This window comes from Orbilia oligospora (assembly GCF_000225545.1).
Source record: "Orbilia oligospora ATCC 24927 unplaced genomic scaffold scaffold00054, whole genome shotgun sequence".
Taxonomy (NCBI): domain Eukaryota; kingdom Fungi; phylum Ascomycota; class Orbiliomycetes; order Orbiliales; family Orbiliaceae; genus Orbilia; species Orbilia oligospora.
In genome coordinates, this window is record NW_011645611.1 from 2,843,729 (window position 1) to 2,866,083 (window position 22,355).

Below are 22,355 nucleotides of genomic sequence, written 5' to 3' on the forward strand. Positions count from 1 at the left end.
AAATAGGTCTCAGGGTGATCAAAGATCAGTACGAGGATCTATATATTCCAGGATCCCGATGGTAGTGCTAACTACATCAGGCGATAGTCCATTTTCTTCATCGAGCCGGTGATAAAACGACGCCGCATAGCCTTCAGCGGTAGTAATAAAACTACTCTCCTCGTCCAAGTATGTATGATCCTTGTAATTGGGCGTACACGTCTCGTGACGGGCATAAAGATACTTCTCAGAACTCGCTTGCTGGATCATTCGATTTGTTGGCCGTACCTGTTGGGAGAGGCTACATTTTTGCAGATTACGCCTCAAGGCCTCTCGAGTCAGATCAGCTGTATCAAGCAATCCAATTCTCTTTCTATATTCATAGTCATCGTTGAAGCACTCCAACGCCTTCAGAGGTAATCCAATAATCTCATAACACAACCCTAGTTCAAAGACACCTTCATATTTCCGCGGAGATAGTTCGTACCCCGAGAATCTACTAGAATGCTCAATTGATATAAGAAAACTAGTAATCGCCTCTCCGGCGGATCCAGCGAATCTCAAATATTTGCCCATTTGCAAGAAATCGAAGGAGGCGACAGAAGTTCCTTGGACCCTGAGGACCATTGGTAGAGAATTAGTCCTCTTGTCGAAAAACCTCACTACTTGCCGAAGGTACCTAAGGCCTTTCGCCCTTTGTCTTTCATCTTTGCTGTGCAAAAGCTCCATTGCGGTCATCATCATCATCTTGTTCTGATATAGTTCTTCATCCCAAGGTCCGAGTTTCTTCTTGTCCTTCCTATAGCGCATGAGCACCGTTTTCGCTCCGCTAAAGTGTCGAATTCTCACAAGCGAACGATATAAGTGTATCAGGGCATGTGGAATATCTCCAATCGGGCTATCTTCCAGTTTCAGCCGGGAAAGTTTATTGAGGAGTATGAAAAGAAGAGGGATGATATCTTTGTCGTTTATGCCGTGCAACTCAGCCCGCTCCATGACGGTAGCGAAGCGAAATATTGCTTGAATCAGAAGATAGTTGTCGTGCCCCAATCGTTCCTCAATTGTAAGCAGGTGAACGATTGTGGATTTCAGTCCTTTACTCCAGTATTCGTTTTTCCGGTGGGCCTGTACAGTCCGTACAACCCCCGAGAAGTTGGCTTTGAATATTCTGCGAAGCTCCTGCGATTCGAGTTCCAGTACGTCGGGCGAAGGGATATCAATCTCCACGAGGTTGTTGCGAAAGGCTTTCCGGATTTCCAGGGGGATTAAGTCGGGGCTCTCGAATAGAGAGAAGAGAATATGGGGCGGCGGTACCATTTTACTGGTATTCCAGTCCGAGTAGTACACAAACAGTGATTCTATTGGCTCACATCTTTCCACGAGATTCTCATAGCAGGTGTATAAATTTTGAATACCCGATTTCTTACGTTCCGCTATGATTCTGGCGAGCCCTTCCAGCGCTATCACCTGGGCTGTATTTATCCAATGGTTTAGCCTTGGGAGATACTGTTCGGACCAGACCTCAGAGGAATCGGTGGGCCCAAGATTCCTAGAACTATCATTTGGAGCTCCGAAACGTCCGGGACCTACTAACGCCTGGTTGCTTCCCGTCTGAGATTCAATCCACTCCCAATTATTTTTGAGCTCTAATGCTAAATTCTTCATTAAGACGTCCAGAGTTTCTAAGTCAGTATCGCTACTTTCTCGAAGCCAACCCGCTAAATCGATATTGTCTGAGGGCTCGGGTCCCCAGTCGGTTGGGACGGCGGTATCATGACGAAATTGCACCATTGACCCATCTCCGACGGGATATAATTCATTGTTTGGCTCTAGGGGCACCCAGGAAGGGTCTAGAGCCTCCAGGTAGCGACCCTGCAAGCTTAAGTTCGTGGTGGTAGTTTGCCGCTCGGAAAGCACTGCACCAGCGCTAGAGGCTCCGAAGGTATCAAAGGAAGGAACCGCCGCGGGTATTAATTCGAAATATCCATCCCTTTCTTCAAAGGGTCCCACGTTCGCACCCTCAGAATAGTTAGTCTCAATGTATTCCTCACCGGGCTCTTCAACTCTAACTTTGCGCGGCTCCTCGCTCTCATCTGTATTCGCGAGAACATATCTTTTTTTTAGCGAAGAAAAACCCCAAAAGTCAGACCACAAAGGAAAAGTTTATACCTAAATTTATGCTATCGTATTTATGTTCTTCCTTCAGTATCCTTTTTATAACCCGATCCTTGACCCTTTGCCCAGATCTCCCCAAATGCCGGAATCTCGGAATAGGTCGCCCCTCTTTCTCGGCACGCTTGCATTCTCTTACGATAAACGCAGCATCACTCGACTTTAAATTTTTCCTACTAAAACGGTTCCCCGTGGCGTACTTCAAGCGATTCTCACTGAGACTCGGAATGAAACAGAATCAGAACATAAATTTCAAATAATGCTGGGTACATAGATACCCATACTGCTCGGGCCAAGCTTTTAACTTACTTCCAGTCTCCATGTGGTGCGAGTGACTCCAGAATTTCTTTGTTTGAAGCTTGTCTTGAAATTCCGTCCGCAATTATATCTAGTTCCAGTTGGGAATAGTTGTTCCGATATGGCCTTACACTGGTATGGTGGCCCTGTTGGAACGGATCTTTTGCTTTAGGCTTATCCTTGGTGTCCTTTTTTGCGTTGGCTTCGGGTTTGGGCATTGTTCGAAGATATATGTGTTGTTATTGTTGTATTCTGCTGCCGTCTTTCTGATATAGCTCTCACAGCTGCAATTGGAACCAGAATTCTTTTTTTAAAAGGATGATCAATTTCGATGATAAAATGTCGGTTTTTTAGTATAATTCTATGTAGTCATATGATACATGTCTTATATCAAATCCAGAAATCTCGGGCAATATCTCGACGACTTTATACCTACTCTACGACTCAAACCATCGGCAATCTTTACTCGGTGTCTGTCTATCATCCCCTCTCATGACTGGTTGTACACACGCAGCCACCAAAAAAAAGTTGAATTTCCTATTCGGAACAATCAGGCGAGCGAAACAACCCTTCTCCTAATCGTTCAAAGGGCAAACAATGCATTTGCATGAAAGCACGATGAGTATAAGGCCTTTAATTGTGGAAATAGCCTTAAATGGATGAAACAGATACTTGCGTTTTGATGTTTCAATTGCAATTCGGATATCGTTTCTGTGCGGGGTCTCGCATTGTATGTATGGTCCCCTCCCAAATTTTCGTTGAGGTTGAGAGGTATCACACATCACGAGGCTGCTGGATTGACTCTTCTTTTCTATGCTGCGCTGGCCTGTAAACCATTTGAGATTGTGACTTGTGATCAAATAGATACGCACAGACTGTTTATATGCATCGTTCCTGCTCCACATCTATAAGATTAAAGATAATTTCGGGCCCTCTAAGTATTTTATCTTTAGATCGGTCATTAATATCAGTGTGGTTATATTGTTGTTTAAAGTCGTTGCGCCCAAGTCAATTTTAGAACACGGAAACCGGCAGGGTTAATTGTCAGATAGGGTAGATAAGGCGGCAGGAAGCGGAATCTCACAATCTTCTCAGTCTGGTGTGCGCCTTGGTTGTATTGAGAGATCCGAGAACGTGCATAAAGATTTACTGAGTGTGGGTTGGTGTAAATGTTATTTACGGGTATCTCGGGCCGATTCTTGTGTTGCCACACCACCCGATTAGTGCCGAAACCGGCCCGGGTCAGTTAATAGCAACGGATCTGGAAAACGCAAAGCAAGATCTTAAAAAACCTCCGTCAGACTTCTAACGTCTGGCAGCGGGTTCGCGGGAGGTAGTTTGTAGAAAAAAAGATCATCTTGTCTAAATATCTAAGTAGCTACATGAATTTTTACTCTTTAATCGGCATTATGCAATTACTTAAGTAGCTATATTTTGGTAAAGTTATATATATGGCGGTACCCACATAGGTGCTCGGATAACGGACTTTCCCCTGTTTTCTAGGGCGGCGCTGCCTCTGGAACGTCCCTCGGACATAAATCATACTATTCGATCCCTCAACCGCGAAGCATGTATGGCGATTATTCAATCGTGGAAGTCAGTTAACATACAACCACAGGCTGCCCCACATTAAGAGCCGCTCGTAGACACGACTGATATGCTCACACCCGTCGAATATGTGATATTATCTAATTCACCAGGAGAATACATGATTGTTGGTAAGATCTGACCACCCACTTGATGATCTATTCTTAGCTTAGGGGGTTTGCATTGGCTAGTGCTCCAAGAGAGTGGTTTAGGATAGGCCTTTGGGAAAGACGCATTGATGATATCGGATAGGTTTGTTGAACAGATTTCTCCCCACTCTGTGTTATACTCACCTGAAGTAAGTTTAAGGCGTAATTACGTAGCCAAGTTCTTCGTTTTTTCGTATGTTTTACTCTGATACTCAATAGTATGCTTGTTGGGAAACGTATCAAGTTATTAGGAACATAGCTAACGTTAACCCGTCCAACGTCGAAGCCTTCAGGTGTTGTCGATGTGGTATTTTGTAAAAGCTTGTTCAGGGCCAACTTAATTAAAAGTCCAGAAGCTTCCTGTCAAATGTTAAATGTCAATATCGATATTAACTATCTATCAGTTGATACTAACACGAAAAGAGAATAGTAGATATCAAAGCATTAAATAGCTTAGTTTGGGGGTCGCTCCGGAGGGAGTAGGAGCGGATGTCGGCTCCAGGAACTGACTCACAAATCAAAACGGCCATTAGCCATACGTTTCACCAACATATTGCGGATCCCAACCGCTACATGGCGGACTCGCACAGGCTTAATCTAGCCAACAGACACGGCGGAAGAATAGTAACTAAGTCCCATTTTTTTCTCTATTCTCACAGGATATGCGATGCAATGCTAATATACAGCTGAGATTAAAAAATAAAATCGCTCTAACGGGTTCTAAATAGAAATTTTTTTAGACCAAAGTGATCTTTGTTCAATTTGTTCCCGCCGAAGATTTGATCTTGCTGACAGCCTTGCTAACAGAGTCCTCAGCCTTCCCAGCAGCTTCTCCGGCCGCTTCCTTGGCCTTCTGGGCGATTTCTCGTCCTCCCCAGCTATAAAAAGAAAGTAGCGAGTGGTTAGAAATACGAACATATAGCGGGTGCGACGGGAGGATAAGATTGTATTTACTGGTGGAATTGTAGGTAACGGTAGCCTTGTGTTAACTGCGAGCACTCGTTGATGAAGTGGCAAGCTATAAGCTGTTAGTAAAATTACACAAAAACGTGATTGAGAGAGCTCCACCGGGGGCGCATTTAAACATACCGAAAAGAAGATAGTTCTTGGGTGTGACAGCGACCCTAGCGAAGTGAAGATTCCTCCAATTAGCAACAGGCTTTATCCTCCACACTTGCCAAAGGCTCCGAGGGACAATCCTAAGCCGGAAAAACTGGGGATAACGTACGAGTATCGCATGAAGACCGCCGAATAAACAACCAAGGCACCAGTCATTTGTCCTGAGATACTATATGGCGAGAGGAAATGTCAGCGATTGATGAAATTGTTGAGATGACATCATGGTGGGTGGGTGTAAGCTCGAGAAGTTACATTTCTGGGTCCTTTTTGATATCTGTAATGGCCGCCAGAGGAATACCGAAGTTCGAAACCGGGCCCCAGAAGTCTATAATTTGAAAGTGAATATGGTTAGCATCATCAATTTGAGGTTTTTTTTTTTTTTTTTTTTGGAAGTTGAACTTACGAGTCGAGCAGATATAATCCAGGACCTTGTTGGAACGGATACGAGCGTTTAAGCTCGCGATAGCGCCCAGCATTTTTACGGATTGAAGATTGGGGAGAGTACTAGACGAGCCTGGGAGGATGTTACGGGCGACCTGGGATGGAACGGGCGACTTTGAAACGTTGAAGTTTGGAGCTGTGATCGTGTGAGAATTAATGTGTGAACAAAGGTGTTTGGCTGGCTGTTGGCTTTTGGATTTGTCTGGGGGAATTGTTAATAGCCGGTCGGAGCAAAAGGGCCTGTTATATCCGAGACACTTTCTCCCCAACGTCCAACAACAACAACACATGTTTCCTCGTTTGATTTCTTTTCTTCGGTAAGTTACTTATAGTCTCGAGTTACTTATATAGATCTCAAAGAGACAAGCCGGGTCAAAAGATATAATTTTTGGCAATGGTACTTTTTATTGGGGGGTAATGAATAATATAACATTCATTCCATCTGTGCGTTAAAAGATCTAGGTCAAATAATATAAGGGCATATATATGCTTCGGATACGAACCCAGTCCAATCCACTTGTGTCAATCTTTTGGAATTCTTCGATTTCGAGTATATTTTCAGCTTCTAGAACTAATTGATTAGCTGATAGAATCGAGTTTAGATATATAGTACCGCGGCCAGGGTTTACTTGCGTGTTATAACATTCTAAAAGCATTATTGCTCGAGAATTGTTATTGATGCAGAGTGTATGCATGTATCTAGGCTTAAACCCAAGGGCTCGCCCGCTTTTACAATTCCGTAAATAATCTACTTGTAACGACAATCATGATATACTAATACTAGAGAGAAAGGATTGCAATAAAATCAGAGCTACTAAAGGTTGTCGGTCACAGAGTTTATTTATACACTCGGGTCTGCAAATCAGGCCTGCAGGCTGGAAATGTTTTACAGCGGGCTGCAGCGCTGCTTTCCCTTTAAAGCCCATTTTAAGTCTTTATATGGAAAATTAGTTAATATTCATATGATCATACAAATCTCAATCATTAGAAAGAGAGTTCGTGCGCGTGTTCGAATATATATATCAATATGTATATTGGAGGCCGGATATCCAACAGATCATATATACTTACCTATATAATGTTACCGAAGATTATATATATCGATATACCTACCACTGTCATATTTAGGACTGAACATTCCCATATGTAGAGTTTGAGTAATAATAAATACCTGTCAGAATTTTTTGAGTATCTATCGACCGATGTTAAACCCATGCATGGTTCGATAAAATTGAAGAATTCGGGAGTGGTTAGAAAAGCTTAAGAGCAATTGATTAATTGCAACTTCCACTTATGCGTATAAGATCGTACACTGACATATATTTAGGTTATACAACCGCTGACAAGTTTAATACCAATCTATCTGATTAATAAACAAATTTAAATGTACGTAGTATATGTAGATTTGATTTACTTAATTATTCGAGAAGTATCAATTGCAAGATCAACTAGATGATAGGAGAACAACACATCTGCAAGGTTTATATGCAGACGCTTTCCCCAATATGGCCATGGTGTGGAGGGACTGGTGGACTTGCTTGTACCACCACGTTGGACATGTTCTGCGGTGAAGTTTGAATTGGAAGTTCTGGAGATATATCGGTACCGGTATCTCGGCCAAATCGGGTCGTGATATATGTATCTTATCACAGCTTCAGAATACAAATTAAAAACACCCCAGTCCTCCAATTAATATGCATATGGTTGCCGGCAAGGGGAGCCTGTTCCGTTCGGTCCTGACCAAGCTCTCCAGTTTAATTGGCCAACTGCTATTAATAACCTAACTTCTCATTTCAGCATCCCGTACGGAGTCCTCTTTGGTCTGGTTGGCACTAATTAGTCCAAGCTGAGATTACATAACTTGATTCTCCTGACCGAGCGAGCAAGCATCAGAAACGTGAACCCGTCATACAAACACCATAACCTCCTTATCACCCTCTTCTCTCCATAAACCCGAAGTCCCACCGACAGTATCAGCCCATTCTCGACTCTTTCAATTGCAATTGCCTCGTCTAACAGGTCCCTAGTCTGCTGCCGGAAACAAGTGCTCGATCCACCCCTCCGTTCTGTTCTGCGAGCCCCACGTGGAAAAGTCAAACGGTCACTCAAACTCCGCGTTTTTCGTGTCCGTCCCGAGAAAAAACCCACCACAAACCCAACCAAGCAAACCCGGCCGGCCCCAAAGCCTGACCTGCAGACACCCGGACATTGCCCGTGTACCTTATAAAAAGCGACTATATAGAAAACCCGGGTTACTTATAATCCTGCGATAATGAACGCCTCCTTCCGCTCGACCTCCCGTTCCCTGCAGAGGGCTACAAAATCCTTACATTCGCTCTCCAAAGCTCGTCAGATACCCCGAGGAGCCAACCTGCGAACATTTCGTGAAACTCAATCATTTCAGAGTAATATTAGACTTTCTGGTGCTACTGCTGCTCCCAAAAGCTTTGTCCGAAACTACGTCACCGGTCAAGATCAACAGCGACCACCAAAACCCTCAAATCCTCCAACTACTTCAGCCAGCGGACCCATCGGTGGACCAGGCGCACCACGACCTCCAAAAGACGATAAACTAAAGGCTTGGCCGTTTGTGCTGATATTTGCGATCGGTGCTGTCGCTTTTGCTGCGGTTCTAGATAAAAAGCAAGGTAAGCTCCCTATTTTTATAACCGGATTGATTGCACAGAAAGAAGACGGAAGGAAGAAAAGACGGAAGGAAGGTTACTAAAATAATAAATAATTCAATATACAGAAAGAACAAAAATGCCAGTCGTCCCAGCTGCTAAATCCGATTCCGATGGCCTTCCCAGGCTCCGAGACGACGGTCCCATCTTTGACCCCAAGGATATTAAAGTCATCTTCGTTCTCGGCGGCCCCGGTGTTGGAAAGGGTACTCAATGCGCCAGGCTAGTTAAGGACTATGGCTTCGTTCATCTCTCCGCTGGTGATCTTCTCCGCGAAGAACAAAGCCGCGAGGGAACCGACTATGGTGAATTAATCAAGACTTACATTCGCGAAGGCAAGATCGTCCCAATGGAAGTCACCATCGTTCTCCTCGAAAATGCCATGAAGCGTAACATCGAACAAAATAAGAAGTCCAAGTTCCTCATCGATGGGTTCCCACGACAGATGGACCAGGCCTTGAAGTTCGAGGAGGTAGTTGTTCCTAGTCAGTTCACTTTGTTCTTCGACTGCGATGAAGACACCATGACCAAGCGACTTTTGGAACGTGGAAAGACTAGCGGAAGGAGTGACGATAATATGGATAGTATTTTGAAGAGATTTAGGACATTTAAGGAGACTAGCATGCCTGTAGTGAACTACTTTGAAAGCCAGAAGAAGGTGGTTAAGGTTGATGGTGGAAAGAGTATTGATGCTGTTTATAAGGATGTGGTTTCTTACATCGCGGTAAGTCTTTAGCTTTTGTGGTATTTTCTCTCCCGTTACACGAACTAACGAGATGTCTCCATTTCCAGGACCGATTAAAGTAGTTTCCCGTTCTTGGCGAGAAAAGGCCTTTTCAGCTTGGAGTGCCTTTGCTTCTTCCTTGCCTTTTTTCTCCCTCTTGTCTTCTTGGTAATTTTGTTCTTAGCCTCGAATGCTCTTGTGCTTTGGGGCGTTGGCCTTTTGTCTCCTTTCTCAACTTTTGATTCTCGTAAATACAGGTTCAGTGGTAATAAAGCTATAATAGAGGGGAAATAAATAAAACAATGAATTCGATTTATTAGACTTATCTTCTGAGGCTCGAGTCCATATATCATTGCCGATCAGACTACTTAAGTCCTTGATAACTTGTGATCACGTGGGAGAGATACAATCTTGAATTCAGTGCACGCACTATGCCATATAGGGATGTTCTTTTGGAGATAGCCTCGAGAGCATTTTATGGAAGTATGCCATAACTACCATCCACCGTAATCGTGCAGCCCATGTGATATCCTCGTGGGCTGCATGTTAGCCTCGAGGACCATGTTCTAGATACATAGCTAAGACTCTTTAGCGAGGATATCTATTTATGTAGGTTAACACTGTAGTCTTGTGTAGATAAACGATAAATATCTTGCTTTTGGTATTGTACATGTCCCTCCTGTCTCAACAAGATCAATGCCTACCTTTTTATATTGGACATCCTGTAAGGAATCTAGCGGATCTTCTTTAAGAGTTTCTCGAAAAATATGCTCAACGACTTCCTTTGTGAAATAGATTCCCTGTTGTGAAGTCCAATTGAAGGCGGGTCGTCTTGTAAATTTGTCCGATAGTTCGTGTAGAAGGGGAGTAGTTCCCCCCATGGTATAGAAACTTGGAAAACTTCAGTCAACTCGTAACCAGAACTTTTTGTGGAAAACTAGTAGAAGATCATACTCGTAGCTCACACTATCATGCTAAGTGATCCTCGGGATTGGATTGTAGACTGTTCTTGAGGAAATATATTTGACAACATAGCTCTTAGTATCCACGAGATTGATAAGCATTTGTCGATATCATTCCATGGATAATCTGTGCACTAGCACTGACGGTCCTGTAGGTCATGCCGAGATATTCTCAGGATGTGAACCTGCCATCCCGCTGAAACTAGATTAATATTCTAAGACAGTGATTTGGGAGGGCCCATAAATTTACTTACTTCTAATCTTCTTCCTCCAACTTTCTTCCTCCCTCTTCCTCCCTCCCACCTCCCATCGATCTACAATCACCACCACCACCTCCTCCTCCTCCTCCTACTCCTACTCCTACTCCTCCTAGCTCTTTTCATCTAACCCCCTTGATATCCTGCTCACTCTGTTCACTGAATATATTTCAGTGCTTTCTTCTATTCTTTCTCTTCTCTTCTCTTCCCCAACCTCATCTCCTTCGAAGGGATACATTCCCGGATGATTTTCGACGCGACGAGGCAGGCCGAAAGGCTTCGCCTAGAAAACGAGTCATCAATCAAGCGAGGGCACACCACCCTCAATTGGCTCATCTCCATATGATAGGCCAACCTGACACTTATTCGTTCTTTGCCAATGACCTCAAGAATCATCCCGGTCAATTCGCCAAGTCGGGGAGGAAATTGTTAAGCTTTCTCGAAGTCCTAGCTTTGGAGGCTCCGTGCCTCGATGATGGACGGCTGCTAAAGCTCGCGTTCACGTCAAAAAGACCGAAAAGAATCTGTGTAAGTACCTAGACAATCTTTCTAAACTTTTAGATTCATCAGTTGGAAAACTAATTGTCTAACTTTCTTTAACCTTGCAGGGGTTGATAGATTGCACCTACATCGTCCCCGAGGCCCATAGGCCTAAGGCTTTCGAACCGACGAGGATCAAATCAATCACATTCTTCGCGACTCTGGAGTACATGTGGACTCAACTATAGCCCACAACCGTTTAACCTTGGTCGAAGGCCTCCGGGCCACAGCCATTCAAAACCACACTATTCTCCGCCACAAACTCGACCTATTGACGATGTCGAAATCAAGTATATCGAACCTACCAGCCCGCAGTCGTTCATTCGAAAGCAAAGGGCCTCCGGGCCATAGTTGTCCCCAAGTTTCTAGGGGATTTACCTCAAACTCGACCAATCGACGATGTTAAATTTGAGTATATCAACGGACCCGCACCCAGCCAAAGTCTCTCGAAAGCAAAGGGCCTCCGGGCCATAGGTCTTCCCAAGTTTCTGGGAGATTTACCCCAAACTCGGCCAATTGAAGATGTCGAGATTGAATATATCAACGGCCCCCCACTTAGTCAAAGTCTCTCGAAAGCAAAGGGCCTCCGGGCCATAGTTTTCCCAAGTTTCTGGGAGATTTACCCCAAACTCGATCAACCGACGATGTTGAATTTGAGCATATTGATGGGCCCGCGCCTGATCAAAAGCTGAGTCTCGAGGACAGTGTTGTCCCCCAAAGGTCCAAAGTCCCTAGACCCCAGCCTGTTCAAACCAACTTTGGCTACGACGACGAGAAAACCTCACCACTATCTGCGAACCCAGGGCCTCCGGGCAAGAGCTTGTCGGGATTGAGTACATCAACGAACCCGCGCCTGATCAAAAGCTGAGTCTCGAGACCAGTGCTCCTCAAAGGCCCAAAGTCCCTAAACCCCAGCCTGTCCAACCCAACTTTGGCTATGACGACTAGAAAATCTCACAACTATCCGCGAACCTAGGGCCTCCGGGCCAGAGCTGATTAGGGCTTCGAGAGACGAAATTGTTTTTGTTAGTTGCAGTCATACCCCTCAGGTATGAACAGTTGGAATAGTACTTAACTAACAATATCGTCTTCCTTCCTATTCGTTGTATTATATTAGGACCTCGAGATACAAAGCGATGATGACTCATTGAAGCGAACATATGCGTACGGGAGAATTCCCGATGCATTTCACCGGTGATATGGACCTCCGGGTCAGGGATTTTGGACGATAGCAGTAGGGGGTATGACTACCCCACCCCTCGGTTAGTACACTATTCATACCTAATATATCAATTTTTCAGACACTGATTGGAAGTAAAAATATGAAGCGTTCATGTCTGGGGCAGTCGGCCCCAAGAAGAGGACCATAACTTCAGACCCGAAATCAGCTTCACGGGTGTCGATGGGTCAGCCCATAGTCGCAAGCAAGAGGGAGTCTTCTCTCTCATAATTGCTAGGGCATATAAGGAGGATCGGAATTCTGAGCTTGAGATAACTTTCACAAGTGTCGACCGGTCGGTACACCTACGCAAACGAGAGGGTGCATTATCCCTCATGTATAATTGCTGGGGCATATAAGGAGGATCGGAATTCTGGGCTGGAGATAACCTTCACGGGTGTTGGCGGCCATGATGAGGCAAACGCTACCAAGAAAGTAGCTCAAGGGTCGAAAATACCCTTCGAACCTGAGGACCCGCACGCCGGGTAAGTAGAATCCTCGAAGATAAGTAGAAAGGATAAGATTTAGCTAACACACACCTAGGTACCTCGTGAGCCCAAAAACAATGTGGAGTCACCGAACTTGTTGGTCTACGTTAGGAGGGATGTCAGGTGTGGAGGACCCGCAAATCGGGTAAGTAAATTCTATTTAAAACAATAAAAGATAGATATGCAGCTTACACACGCTCAGGTACCTCATCAATAATAAGAAGTAGGAATGGAGAAGGGGGTGGGAGCAAGGCCAAGGAGCAAGAGTTATAGGTAAAAGTGCACGCACTGTAAGTATTCATTAGTTAGCCACGGATGCGTGCGGCAGGGTAGACAGAACTAATTTATACTGTTCAGACACTTACAATTCATCATAGGTAAAAGCGTATCCCGCCACAAATTCAATCATTGGTGCCATCATCAACTTTGAAATGGAGCACAACTTCTTGGCTCGTGCTAGCAACATTAGGGGGACCCGATGGTGGGCTCGTTTGGATGTTCTTTAGAACATACGTGCGGGTCTGCTCGTCGAATGGGGACAGCTGGAACCTTAGTACGTCGACGTTCTTTTTGTTTCTATACACCAACGAGCCAGAAACCTTCCACAACTGTTTTAGATTTTATGTTAGTACACACTCTATGTCATAAATAATACATATCTTAATTATAAGAGACGAGTGGATCCTAATAGAACGAAATAGGTACTTACTCCGATGAATGTAAACCCTTTAGCTTTGCGACAAAACGACAGGTTGGCATCTGGGTTTGCGATGACACGAATTGGCTTTCCTGTGGAAGCTGACATCGCAAGTGCACAGTTCTCTCTGGATTATAATTAAAAAGTTTAGTCAAACTACAACGAAAAGATGAGGCGAATGAATGGCAATATAACATACGTGTTTGAAGCCTTTGGTCCTGAAGTCAGATCATCGATAGATAGTTTCGACCCCTGGGCGACTTTCTTGGTAGCATTTGCCTCATCATGGCCGCCAACACCCGTGAAGGTTATCTCCAGCCCAGAATTCCGATCCTCCTTATATGCCCCAGCAATTATGAGAGAGAATACTCCCTCTTGCTTACGACCATGGACCGAACCTTGAGGCCGGCAGTGGAGACCGATGTCAGTTATCTGCTTTCGACGCCTCCAACAATCGCCCTATTTTACCTTTTGTTAATACGATTATCAATCTTCAACTTAACACCAGTCACATATATCGATTTACGGCACTTACAATGTTGATGCCTGCTACATAGCCAAAGCTAGTTTGAACAGGCTGAGGTCTAGGAACTTTGGGCTTTTGAGGGACAACACTGTCCTCGAGACTTTGATTACATGGGGGTCCGTTGATATACTCAATCTCGACGTCGTCAATTAGTCGAGTTTGGGGTAAATCTCCCAGAAACTTGACACGCTCTTTGAGATGATGTAATAGTTTTATTCCAGTCTCAGCGAATTGACCGGGACGATTCTTGAGGTCATTGGCAAAGAACGAATAAGTGTCGGGTTGTCCAATCATTTCAACAATCTAGAGGAACACGTACCACCGGTTGTTAGTTACGGTACTATAGGCTCCGGCCTAGTGGAAATACACCAAGAGCGAACAAACTACTTACAAGATCCCGGGCAACGTCAAGTTCCTTCCAGGCGACAAGTTCCTTTTGTCTGAGATGTTTGATTTCGTTCACAATGACATCAGACAACGTCTGTTCAGATTGAGATGGATCCTCCCAAACCTTTTGCGCCGTTCATTGTCAGTAACGGTCGCACGGTGCGATTCGAAGGGGAAATCTTTTTTTTTCGGACTTACCAAGTTTGCTGTGATACCGCCAGAGTCCTCATCGAAATAACTTAGTATTTTATCAGCGAGATAAGAGTCGGTTTCATCCAATGGACCATTGTTACTCGAATTTTCTGGGACATCAATATGGTCGTCTTGGAGGGGAAGTTGGGAGCTGAAAGTAGGGGAATCCATCTATATTGGTTACGACGAACCTCAACTTCAGAATCAAGACGCGACGACGAAAAAGATTGTCCCCAGAACAACAACAACCGATTGTCAAGGAAGATGAAATGTTGGGAAAGGGAATAAATACCTTGGCTACAAAGTTTGGATACTTGTCGATGGTTTTCTGAGGGCCTCTCGAGGATGGGAAGGAGGTGGTAAAAGATACAATGGATTGATGAGAGGAGGGAGGTGGAGATAGTTCCGACAAGCAGCTCTGCAACGGTAAATTCTGGCAGAAGGAATATTTACATGGGATGGAGGATTTGTGGGGAAACCGGAGCTGTCTAAATAAACAGAAACACGCCGCCTGAGGGAAAAATAAATATTCGAGGCACACAGATTGGAAAGACGGCTTTGCGGCTTATACACATATCCTTTGCTACAAATGATATAGCGGCTTTACGCAATTTTGACGGAAAGAATATATTCCGGGACAAAGTTTATGGACAGAGAAATCGCCATTGAGCGTAGGAACTGTCACTTCATGGGATGGAAATGCGAATTCGCCGAGGAGAGCGACTTCGATAAGGGTTATATCGCCCCATAGGCGGTATCAAGCATTTTATTGCATCATCGAAGCAGCGGCTAATTGTATTCAAGCCGCATGGACAATATGGCTTGGGTAAGTTTCAATGGAGCTTATGGGGGAGCCAAAGATCTGGAAGATTCTGGGGTATGTCAAGTTATCATGGCTGGGCCTTTGTATCTTCATGGAATTTTATATGTTAATGGCTGTAGACTAAATTTGTTACATCTGCATGGACCCCACAAAACTACGGCCTGTAGAGATCTCTCTATATTCTTGTTTTTTCCCAAAATGCATATGATAGAGACATGCCTTTCGAAAACGGTGGTAGGAGATTCGCAATCCTGTGGCTGGCTTCTGTGTTCTTGGATTGTTACAAAAATATAGTATTTCCCACCAGACGCACGGAACTAAATACGAACTATCTTCAGAAAACCATTTTATCCGATTCTTTAAACTGCCGCCGAAAACATTTAGTTTCAAGTCTTCGGAAAACTATTCTGGTTTATGATATTTCGTTTCATTGAGTTTCGTCGGTTACGTGGAGGCTTGATCTTACAAGATAACTCAACTCCTTCTTCTTCACTATACCATCTCTTCTTTTGACATCGACAACTTCTTCCCGACCTCAACTTTATATTAGATCCTCTCGTTCAACACACCGGAGAGGAGACCTGAGGTTGAAAATGCAACAAAGTCTGTCTACAAAAGAGGTATATTAAGCGAGGTTCACTAGCCAGATCGGGAGACAAGCTTTCGCCTCATTGCATTGGAATCTTTAAATGTGCGATGGTGGGGGCAATCTTATTGTTCAAGTTGGTTGGTATGTATATTACAAAGTCTTCTAAAGCTCTATCCTACTAGTTTACGAAAAACAGAAAAAAAATCAAGATGCTGGTAGTATGCTTGCTAACAAAAGAAAGCAGTAAAATAACAATTAAAAGAGTTACAGATTCCATCTATTCCCGTGGCCATTCCCATCGTACCGAACATTTTTCGCATGAACATCTAAAGCAGAATACTTATATATCTAGGTAGCTAGCTATATAGGAGTTTATCCCCTATGCTACTGACCACGAAGGACTAGAAGGTGCTGTGGTAGAGAGGAAGCTCTGCAGAGTGGACATTCGGGCTAATACTTAATTAGCTAGGTAGACTTCGTCAAGTGCGTGTCATGGGTAGCTTACCTTATTCCTACACCACTCAGTGATACAAGTCCAGCAGAACATATGACCACAGGGAGTTAACTACAACCACCAGCATATCATTAGCACGCCCATCAACCAAACTCTACACCTCCTACAACCGTATCGATAAACATACCGTCGGATCCTTCATGTTCTCCAAGCACAGCGTGCACTTCCTCGCCATCTCACCGTTGACAAATGCCATTATCTCCGGATTGTCCAAATCGACATTGGCTTCTTCGTCTCCTGTCGCAATGTTCGGGCTAACCATACCCTTTGAACCTTGAACACCTTGGTCTTCTGTTCCGTCGGCTAGGTATTCTGACATTTTGCTGTATGTCTGTACGACTATTTGTAATAGCAGCAATACACCAAGAACTTCATATCCGACCCGTTGTTCATGAGGTTGCAGCTTCTTCGTGAATATCTGTTGTCAAACGAAAAAAGAAGAAAAATAGTCAGCACTCCTCCTACACCTTCCAACTAATCAAAAAAAAAGTGGAAATCCATAGGGGTCCCGGAGTAAAACCGTACATATTTCATCCCCCAAATCCTTTTGGAGACATGATAATATGCTCCCGTAAAATAAAAGAAAGCCAAATGCACCGCAATCAAGCTCTCAGCTCCCGTAAAGGCATCCAAATTCCTATGTAAGAATCTAAAAAACCTTTCCTTCATCGAATCATCGTTATTCGTAGTTTTTGTTAACGCTCTTCTGGCAGCCCGTCGGTCTAGGTTCATTCGCATCCGTGCTCGAAGTTTTGGTGCAAATTTGGAGGTAATATAAGGAAGTATTACGACGGAGATTATGTAGCCGGCTCGTTGCTATATATAATAATAAAAACATATAAAACATTTGGTCAGTGTCGTCCCCACGGCGAGATACTGGGAGATTATTCATGGTACTCCGTACGAATAAATGTGGCAGCCGTCTACTATCAGCGTCTACATGGACGATATCGCAATATTCCTCGCCCAGTGTCCTACTTCCGACCAATGTTGTGATACCGAGGTACAATAGATCGGCCAGGACTTTAGCCTCAGTGTTGAATTTATGAAGGATTCGAGCGCCATAGAAGTTTCGAAGAATGGTCGAAAGTTGTTCTAAGATCACGCCTTGGAAGTACGCGTCCTTTTGGTTCGAACGGACTATTTTAACTCAAGTCAGAAGCTGGTTTCCTTTTTTATACAGTGAATTGAGGATTTCTGTTTTTGTGAATTTGAGTTGGGGTGTTTGTTTTTTGTGTGACGTACTAATATCCGGTGCAGCGGCGAAGGGGAAGTCATAACCATCGATATTCTCGGATTGTGGGATATCCGTTATTGTGGCGGTGGTGAGGGCTGAGGAGCCCGTGGTTGAAGATGGCATCGTGGAAGAGGAGGCGTGGTGTATAAGAGGCCGAAGGGGGGGTTGTATGGAGAAAGTGGAAGTGTTTATGGGGTTGTAGTGGGAGTTTAAAGGGTCGAAGGAATGCGCTTCGCTTTGTTGGCTGGGCGCTGAATGTTCGATTGAATCGCGTTTGGGGATGGCAACAGGGGGGTTTGCCTCGGTTCAAACGGACGTTGCATTTTAGGGGGGTCAACGCAGTACATATACATACATACATGCAAGTTGATCAGGTCAACCTCTGTAAACATGAATAGAGGTTGATACGACAGACAAAAAAGATGATGTAGAAGAAAGAGATAATCAGTAGCATACATGATGTGGAGGGACTTGAAACATTTACCCCGAGGATTACCTAGTAGCTTGAGACTCCACAAAGTAGAATTGAAAGGAAAAACGTAAACATGATCAGAACGTAAACATGCAACAATCATAGCTAGTCCAGTGTCCGAGAGATTCAAAATAAGACTATTCAAAATCAAAATCAATAGCTACCGGTAAAAAGAAGTGAGCTGTAAGGAGTCAGTCAGGTCTTTCGGGCTTACCTCAGGCTGAGGGAAAGAACTTATTCAAACACCGTGGTGATTGACTCAGGGAATGTTTCGAACAATCCAGTTGTATCAGGGCAGGCTTCCTCGCACTTAAAAACTGAATGAAACATTTCATCCTCCTCCAAATGATACATTTCATCCTCATCCATACGCCCAAGCTTAACTTTGAGAACTTCACCTTCCTCTTCCTTGCGGATTTCAACTTGATTGAAATCGTCCCACTCATTGATGTACCTCCCCCTCCCTGTGATCTCAGAGTCGGGAGATATTTTCTTGACCCATTTGTAGCCTAGTGGAGGCATACAGTAACTATTGAGGTCCAATGGAATCTCGATTCCTTTACCTTTCCTCTCAAAGATAAGCTCCAAGGAGCGAGACCTTGGGTTTCGCTCGTCCATTATCTCTAAGAGAGGGAGACCAAACTGGTGTTGCAACCAGTTGCGTGGCCCCGTCCTAAGCCATCGGAGCATCTGGACGATGGGTAGGCCACTTTTGTGCCTAGGAGAAACCCTCTTACCTACACCGATTGCAATTGTTTCCAAGACAGGGAAGTTGGCAGACAGGAAAAGAGAAATCCAGGAGGCCGTCTCAGAGCCGTTATGGGGGTAATGAGTGTGCCAGAGTTTCTCAAATCCACGATATCCCCAGGTAGTTACTGCCTTAGTGAAGTAAATGGACCTCATAGAGGCCATGCTGTTAACCTGGGCTAAAAAGTGCCAGGGGTTTGGAGGGTGATGAGCCAAGATGATCCTGCTTGGTTTCTTATCATCCCAAAGCTGGTCGAAGACCTGTCCCCAGCCGTAGTAGCTGCAAGCTGGTAAGCCCCCTTTGAGGACAACATCCTTCGTGACTTGAGATTGATTCTGTGAAACAAGTTTATTCATGTCGGATGCGACTTTTATAGCCACGGTTTTGAATTCGTGGCAAACGAGAAGGTATCTGGTGGGAACCCTGGTCGGGACGACTCGGACCAACAGACAATACTATTGTTTTGGGTCCAAGGACTATGGATAAAATGATCTCGTTAGTGTCCATAGCTTACAGATTTTTTTAGCTGAGGAGAGCTGAGGATGCTGCTCGCCGGTGGAATCTTTTAATAGAAAAACATGAAGACAGAGGAAGCCCAAGCCAAGCTGCTAGCTCCTCCTATAGCTGTCGCAATTCACTTCCGAACATTTTCAAACTTACATCGTCATCCAATTCGTCAGTGGCCGCCTTCTCGCGAACTTCACGGACTTGCATTCCCGACTTAAATACAAAGTCGAATTGGTCACCTAAGGCTTCTGCGAGGATCTTGTACTTTATTTCGTACGGAAGTGAGAGGAAAGTTTTGCCCATTTTGAAATTTTGTGCTGGAGACGCGCCGAGAGGGATAGGAAGCTAATTTACGCTAACGGAGCTCGATATGAAGATAGAGCGATGGTAGGTTTCGAGGAACGTAGTTTCAGAGGGAAACGGTCGAACAACGCTAGTCTTGATGATGATCCGTGATGGGATGGTAGTGGAGGCTTCAATCGATTGGCGACGCGATGGGAGGTTGAAGTTCGTGACTTCTATGGGGTGGAGGTCGTTGTTGATGAGATGGAGGTCCGCCTGGTTCATCAGTGGGTTAGGGCCGTATTAAGATTTATATGAAGACAGTATAATTTGGACCAGCGTAAAGGCAGCACTAATCGATATTACCGCACAGATTTCAGACTACGATACCAAAGAGCCGGTCATTCATACATGCTAAGCTATAAATTTAACGATTCGAGAACTTCAAGTTTTAATATACAATTCTCTACTGAAGGGCCGCCTCGAGGCCAGTCTGGTGCGAAGTTGATATTCATCACAGTATCAAACATTTGATTTCATAGACTACACGACCTTCAACTTCAAGAATTAAAACCTCAGTTAAGTCCAATATCAAATTAACTACCAAATTCCAAAACCCAACTGCCCATCGCGCCATAAAGATAAACGTGAAACCATCCTCACCGATCCCCTGGATTTCCCACCTAAAAAGAAAGAAAAAAAACGAATTAACAATCAAAAGAACGAATCTAGCCCAGCCATCCATGGCTAATAACATTCTTATTACCCACCCCATCCGGTGCCCAAGTATCCATCCACCAAGTCTCATCCTCATTAACCTCCGTTCCATCATGCCATTCACCGACTAGTCGTTTAACATGGCAGACAAATCGATCACGGTGCCATACTTCTTCTAGTTTCTTTCCTGAGCGGACGACCGTCAATAGTTCTCGGCGGGACATATAGCAGTGTGGGTTCTTGGCCGTAATAGGGTCGTCGTTTTGACCGAACCGGATATAGCGGAGGTGAGGTAAATGGGAGAGAGAAGCCGCACAGCTCTTTATTGCATAAAAATATCGATATTAAAGACGTTTTTACAAAGAAATATTCAGAGTTCGGGAGAAGGCCTGTCTGAGTACTTACTGCGGCAACACCATAAAGTAGAACCATTTCTCTTATGTTCTCTAGTATCCCTGCTTTTACCATCTGCACAATCCCAGTATCATTGATAAAGGCCGCTAGTGTGAGTCGTTTTAAACTGTTCTTCTGAACACTCGTCAGCCCTTTTATCACTTCCACGGCTCTAGCATCAGTCATGCCACCGAACAACCCTGTTTCCTTTTCTTCGGCCGTCGCACCAAATGTCGAAAAAGTTACTTTGTTGGCAGATTTGAGGGAGTAAGCAGATTTGTATTCGAAGGACTCCAAACCGCCAACTTCAGGGGACGAAACGAAGGGAAGTATGTATTCGTTGTCTATGTCTATGTATATGTGTTTTACGGTTGGGAAACGTATTGGCGGCGTGGCGGTTGTCAGGATTTTCTTGAATTCAGAGACAAGTTCACTGGGTTGGATTATGAAGTGAAGGGTTTGAAGATTTGGGATTGAGTGGAGAAGGTTGATCAGGGTCACCGCTAGGTCTGGGATGAGATCTTTTGATGTATTTCCGCCCAGTGAGTTCGGCCAGGTTACGTGTGTCGACATAAGGCGGAAGGATCTAATATCAACTGTCAATACCAGCTCCATAGCTGCATATATAATCATACACTGCGTAAGACTTTTTCTTTTGAAACATTTACATATATTATAAGATCGAATTCAGAGTATATGTACGTATATATACTGAGAGAAGTAACATACCGAATATACCTTAACATCCACTTCTGCTTCTCATCTGCATAAAACCCAATCCTATCAATCGTCAAACAATCATCCGAAGCCAAAACCACATTTCTAAAAATATAAGGCGCACAAAGCTCTCTTAAAGCCTTGTTAGTCCTCGACAACCCATCAAATATCGATACTCCCTCGAAAGGTGCGGGTGCTACTCTTGGCGCACCATCGTCTTTACACCCGTACTTAGATTGGTGAAGATTCCGCTGTTCGATTCTCCATATTTCAGCGCGACGTGGGGAATCATGTGGCTTTTTAGGAGGTAGTTCCTCGACAGATGGGCGGAAATAAGTGTAATGTGTTGGATTTGTTGGAATTTGAGGCCGGCCACGGCGTGGCTTGTTGGCTTCGATGCGGAGATTGTCTAGCTGAGCGAAGATTGAATGAAGGATATCATAGGGAAGGAAAGGGAATGAAGTTGGTTTACGATCCATGTTGCTCTTCGATCAATTCAATTTCGATAATTAAATCAATAAGATTGTAGAAATTAATCAAGCATTCATCATATATTATAAGATATAGTATATAGTATAAAGATGGCGAAGCGGGGAAAGCTGGCAAGATATAATATATTATACATCATAAGTCTCGGATCCAGCCTCATTCCAAATACTAATATTACTATTACGCTCGTGACCCCAAAGGCTACTAACTTTAACGTTATCGGACGTGTCTTTCAGCTAGCTGCGTGGAGCTTAGTTTCAGTCCAATTGATCGCAGAGGGAGCGGACATAAGTATCGCCCCGCGCCGGCCCGATCGCGAAATTTCTGACCTGCGCCATGGAGAAAATGTGGCAAATAACATCTTGGAAACATGAATGGGATTCGTCGAGAATGCATGAAGACTAAAGTAGGTACATGTATTCTGATTGCTCATTCTAGTCGTAAGTA

At 44.2% G+C, this 22,355-nt stretch overlaps 9 protein-coding genes across 9 annotated transcripts; 2 read left to right on the top strand and 7 right to left on the bottom strand.

The window, feature by feature from the left end:
- Window positions 1-18: 18 nt before the first annotated feature.
- Window positions 19-2,666, bottom strand: AOL_s00054g855 (uncharacterized protein; the record flags this gene model as incomplete). The annotated part of the gene is made up of 3 exons (XM_011122171.1): window positions 19-2,072; window positions 2,149-2,366; window positions 2,461-2,666. The coding sequence occupies 3 exons, from the start codon at window positions 2,664-2,666 to the stop codon at window positions 19-21; spliced, it is 2,478 nt and encodes an 825-aa protein (XP_011120473.1).
- A 2,275-nt stretch (window positions 2,667-4,941) lies between these two features.
- Window positions 4,942-5,779, bottom strand: AOL_s00054g856 (uncharacterized protein; the record flags this gene model as incomplete). The annotated part of the gene is made up of 6 exons (XM_011122172.1): window positions 4,942-5,062; window positions 5,139-5,202; window positions 5,274-5,308; window positions 5,413-5,472; window positions 5,556-5,628; window positions 5,707-5,779. 6 exons carry the CDS (start codon window positions 5,777-5,779, stop codon window positions 4,942-4,944), a joined length of 426 nt encoding a protein of 141 aa, XP_011120474.1.
- Window positions 5,780-8,016: 2,237 nt separating this feature from the next.
- AOL_s00054g857 (uncharacterized protein) lies at window positions 8,017-9,235 on the top strand (the record flags this gene model as incomplete). The annotated part of the gene is made up of 3 exons (XM_011122173.1): window positions 8,017-8,392; window positions 8,497-9,152; window positions 9,221-9,235. 3 exons carry the CDS (start codon window positions 8,017-8,019, stop codon window positions 9,233-9,235), a joined length of 1,047 nt encoding a protein of 348 aa, XP_011120475.1.
- A 1,478-nt stretch (window positions 9,236-10,713) lies between these two features.
- On the top strand, window positions 10,714-11,099 carry AOL_s00054g858 (uncharacterized protein; the record flags this gene model as incomplete). The annotated part of the gene is made up of 2 exons (XM_011122174.1): window positions 10,714-10,899; window positions 10,980-11,099. The coding sequence occupies 2 exons, from the start codon at window positions 10,714-10,716 to the stop codon at window positions 11,097-11,099; spliced, it is 306 nt and encodes a 101-aa protein (XP_011120476.1).
- A 574-nt stretch (window positions 11,100-11,673) lies between these two features.
- On the bottom strand, window positions 11,674-12,098 carry AOL_s00054g859 (uncharacterized protein; the record flags this gene model as incomplete). The annotated part of the gene is made up of 2 exons (XM_011122175.1): window positions 11,674-11,846; window positions 11,870-12,098. 2 exons carry the CDS (start codon window positions 12,096-12,098, stop codon window positions 11,674-11,676), a joined length of 402 nt encoding a protein of 133 aa, XP_011120477.1.
- A 921-nt stretch (window positions 12,099-13,019) lies between these two features.
- Window positions 13,020-14,591, bottom strand: AOL_s00054g860 (uncharacterized protein; the record flags this gene model as incomplete). The annotated part of the gene is made up of 6 exons (XM_011122176.1): window positions 13,020-13,226; window positions 13,328-13,442; window positions 13,515-13,774; window positions 13,851-14,144; window positions 14,233-14,352; window positions 14,427-14,591. 6 exons carry the CDS (start codon window positions 14,589-14,591, stop codon window positions 13,020-13,022), a joined length of 1,161 nt encoding a protein of 386 aa, XP_011120478.1.
- A 1,625-nt stretch (window positions 14,592-16,216) lies between these two features.
- Window positions 16,217-17,706, bottom strand: AOL_s00054g861 (uncharacterized protein; the record flags this gene model as incomplete). Its single annotated transcript, XM_011122177.1, has 6 exons — window positions 16,217-16,282; window positions 16,338-16,397; window positions 16,474-16,764; window positions 16,872-17,162; window positions 17,251-17,486; window positions 17,592-17,706. The coding sequence occupies 6 exons, from the start codon at window positions 17,704-17,706 to the stop codon at window positions 16,217-16,219; spliced, it is 1,059 nt and encodes a 352-aa protein (XP_011120479.1).
- A 583-nt stretch (window positions 17,707-18,289) lies between these two features.
- On the bottom strand, window positions 18,290-19,613 carry AOL_s00054g862 (uncharacterized protein; the record flags this gene model as incomplete). The annotated part of the gene is made up of 2 exons (XM_011122178.1): window positions 18,290-19,258; window positions 19,464-19,613. The coding sequence occupies 2 exons, from the start codon at window positions 19,611-19,613 to the stop codon at window positions 18,290-18,292; spliced, it is 1,119 nt and encodes a 372-aa protein (XP_011120480.1).
- Window positions 19,614-20,320: 707 nt separating this feature from the next.
- AOL_s00054g863 (uncharacterized protein) lies at window positions 20,321-21,898 on the bottom strand (the record flags this gene model as incomplete). Its single annotated transcript, XM_011122179.1, has 3 exons — window positions 20,321-20,629; window positions 20,715-21,288; window positions 21,432-21,898. 3 exons carry the CDS (start codon window positions 21,896-21,898, stop codon window positions 20,321-20,323), a joined length of 1,350 nt encoding a protein of 449 aa, XP_011120481.1.
- Between the last annotated feature and the right edge of the window lie 457 nt (window positions 21,899-22,355).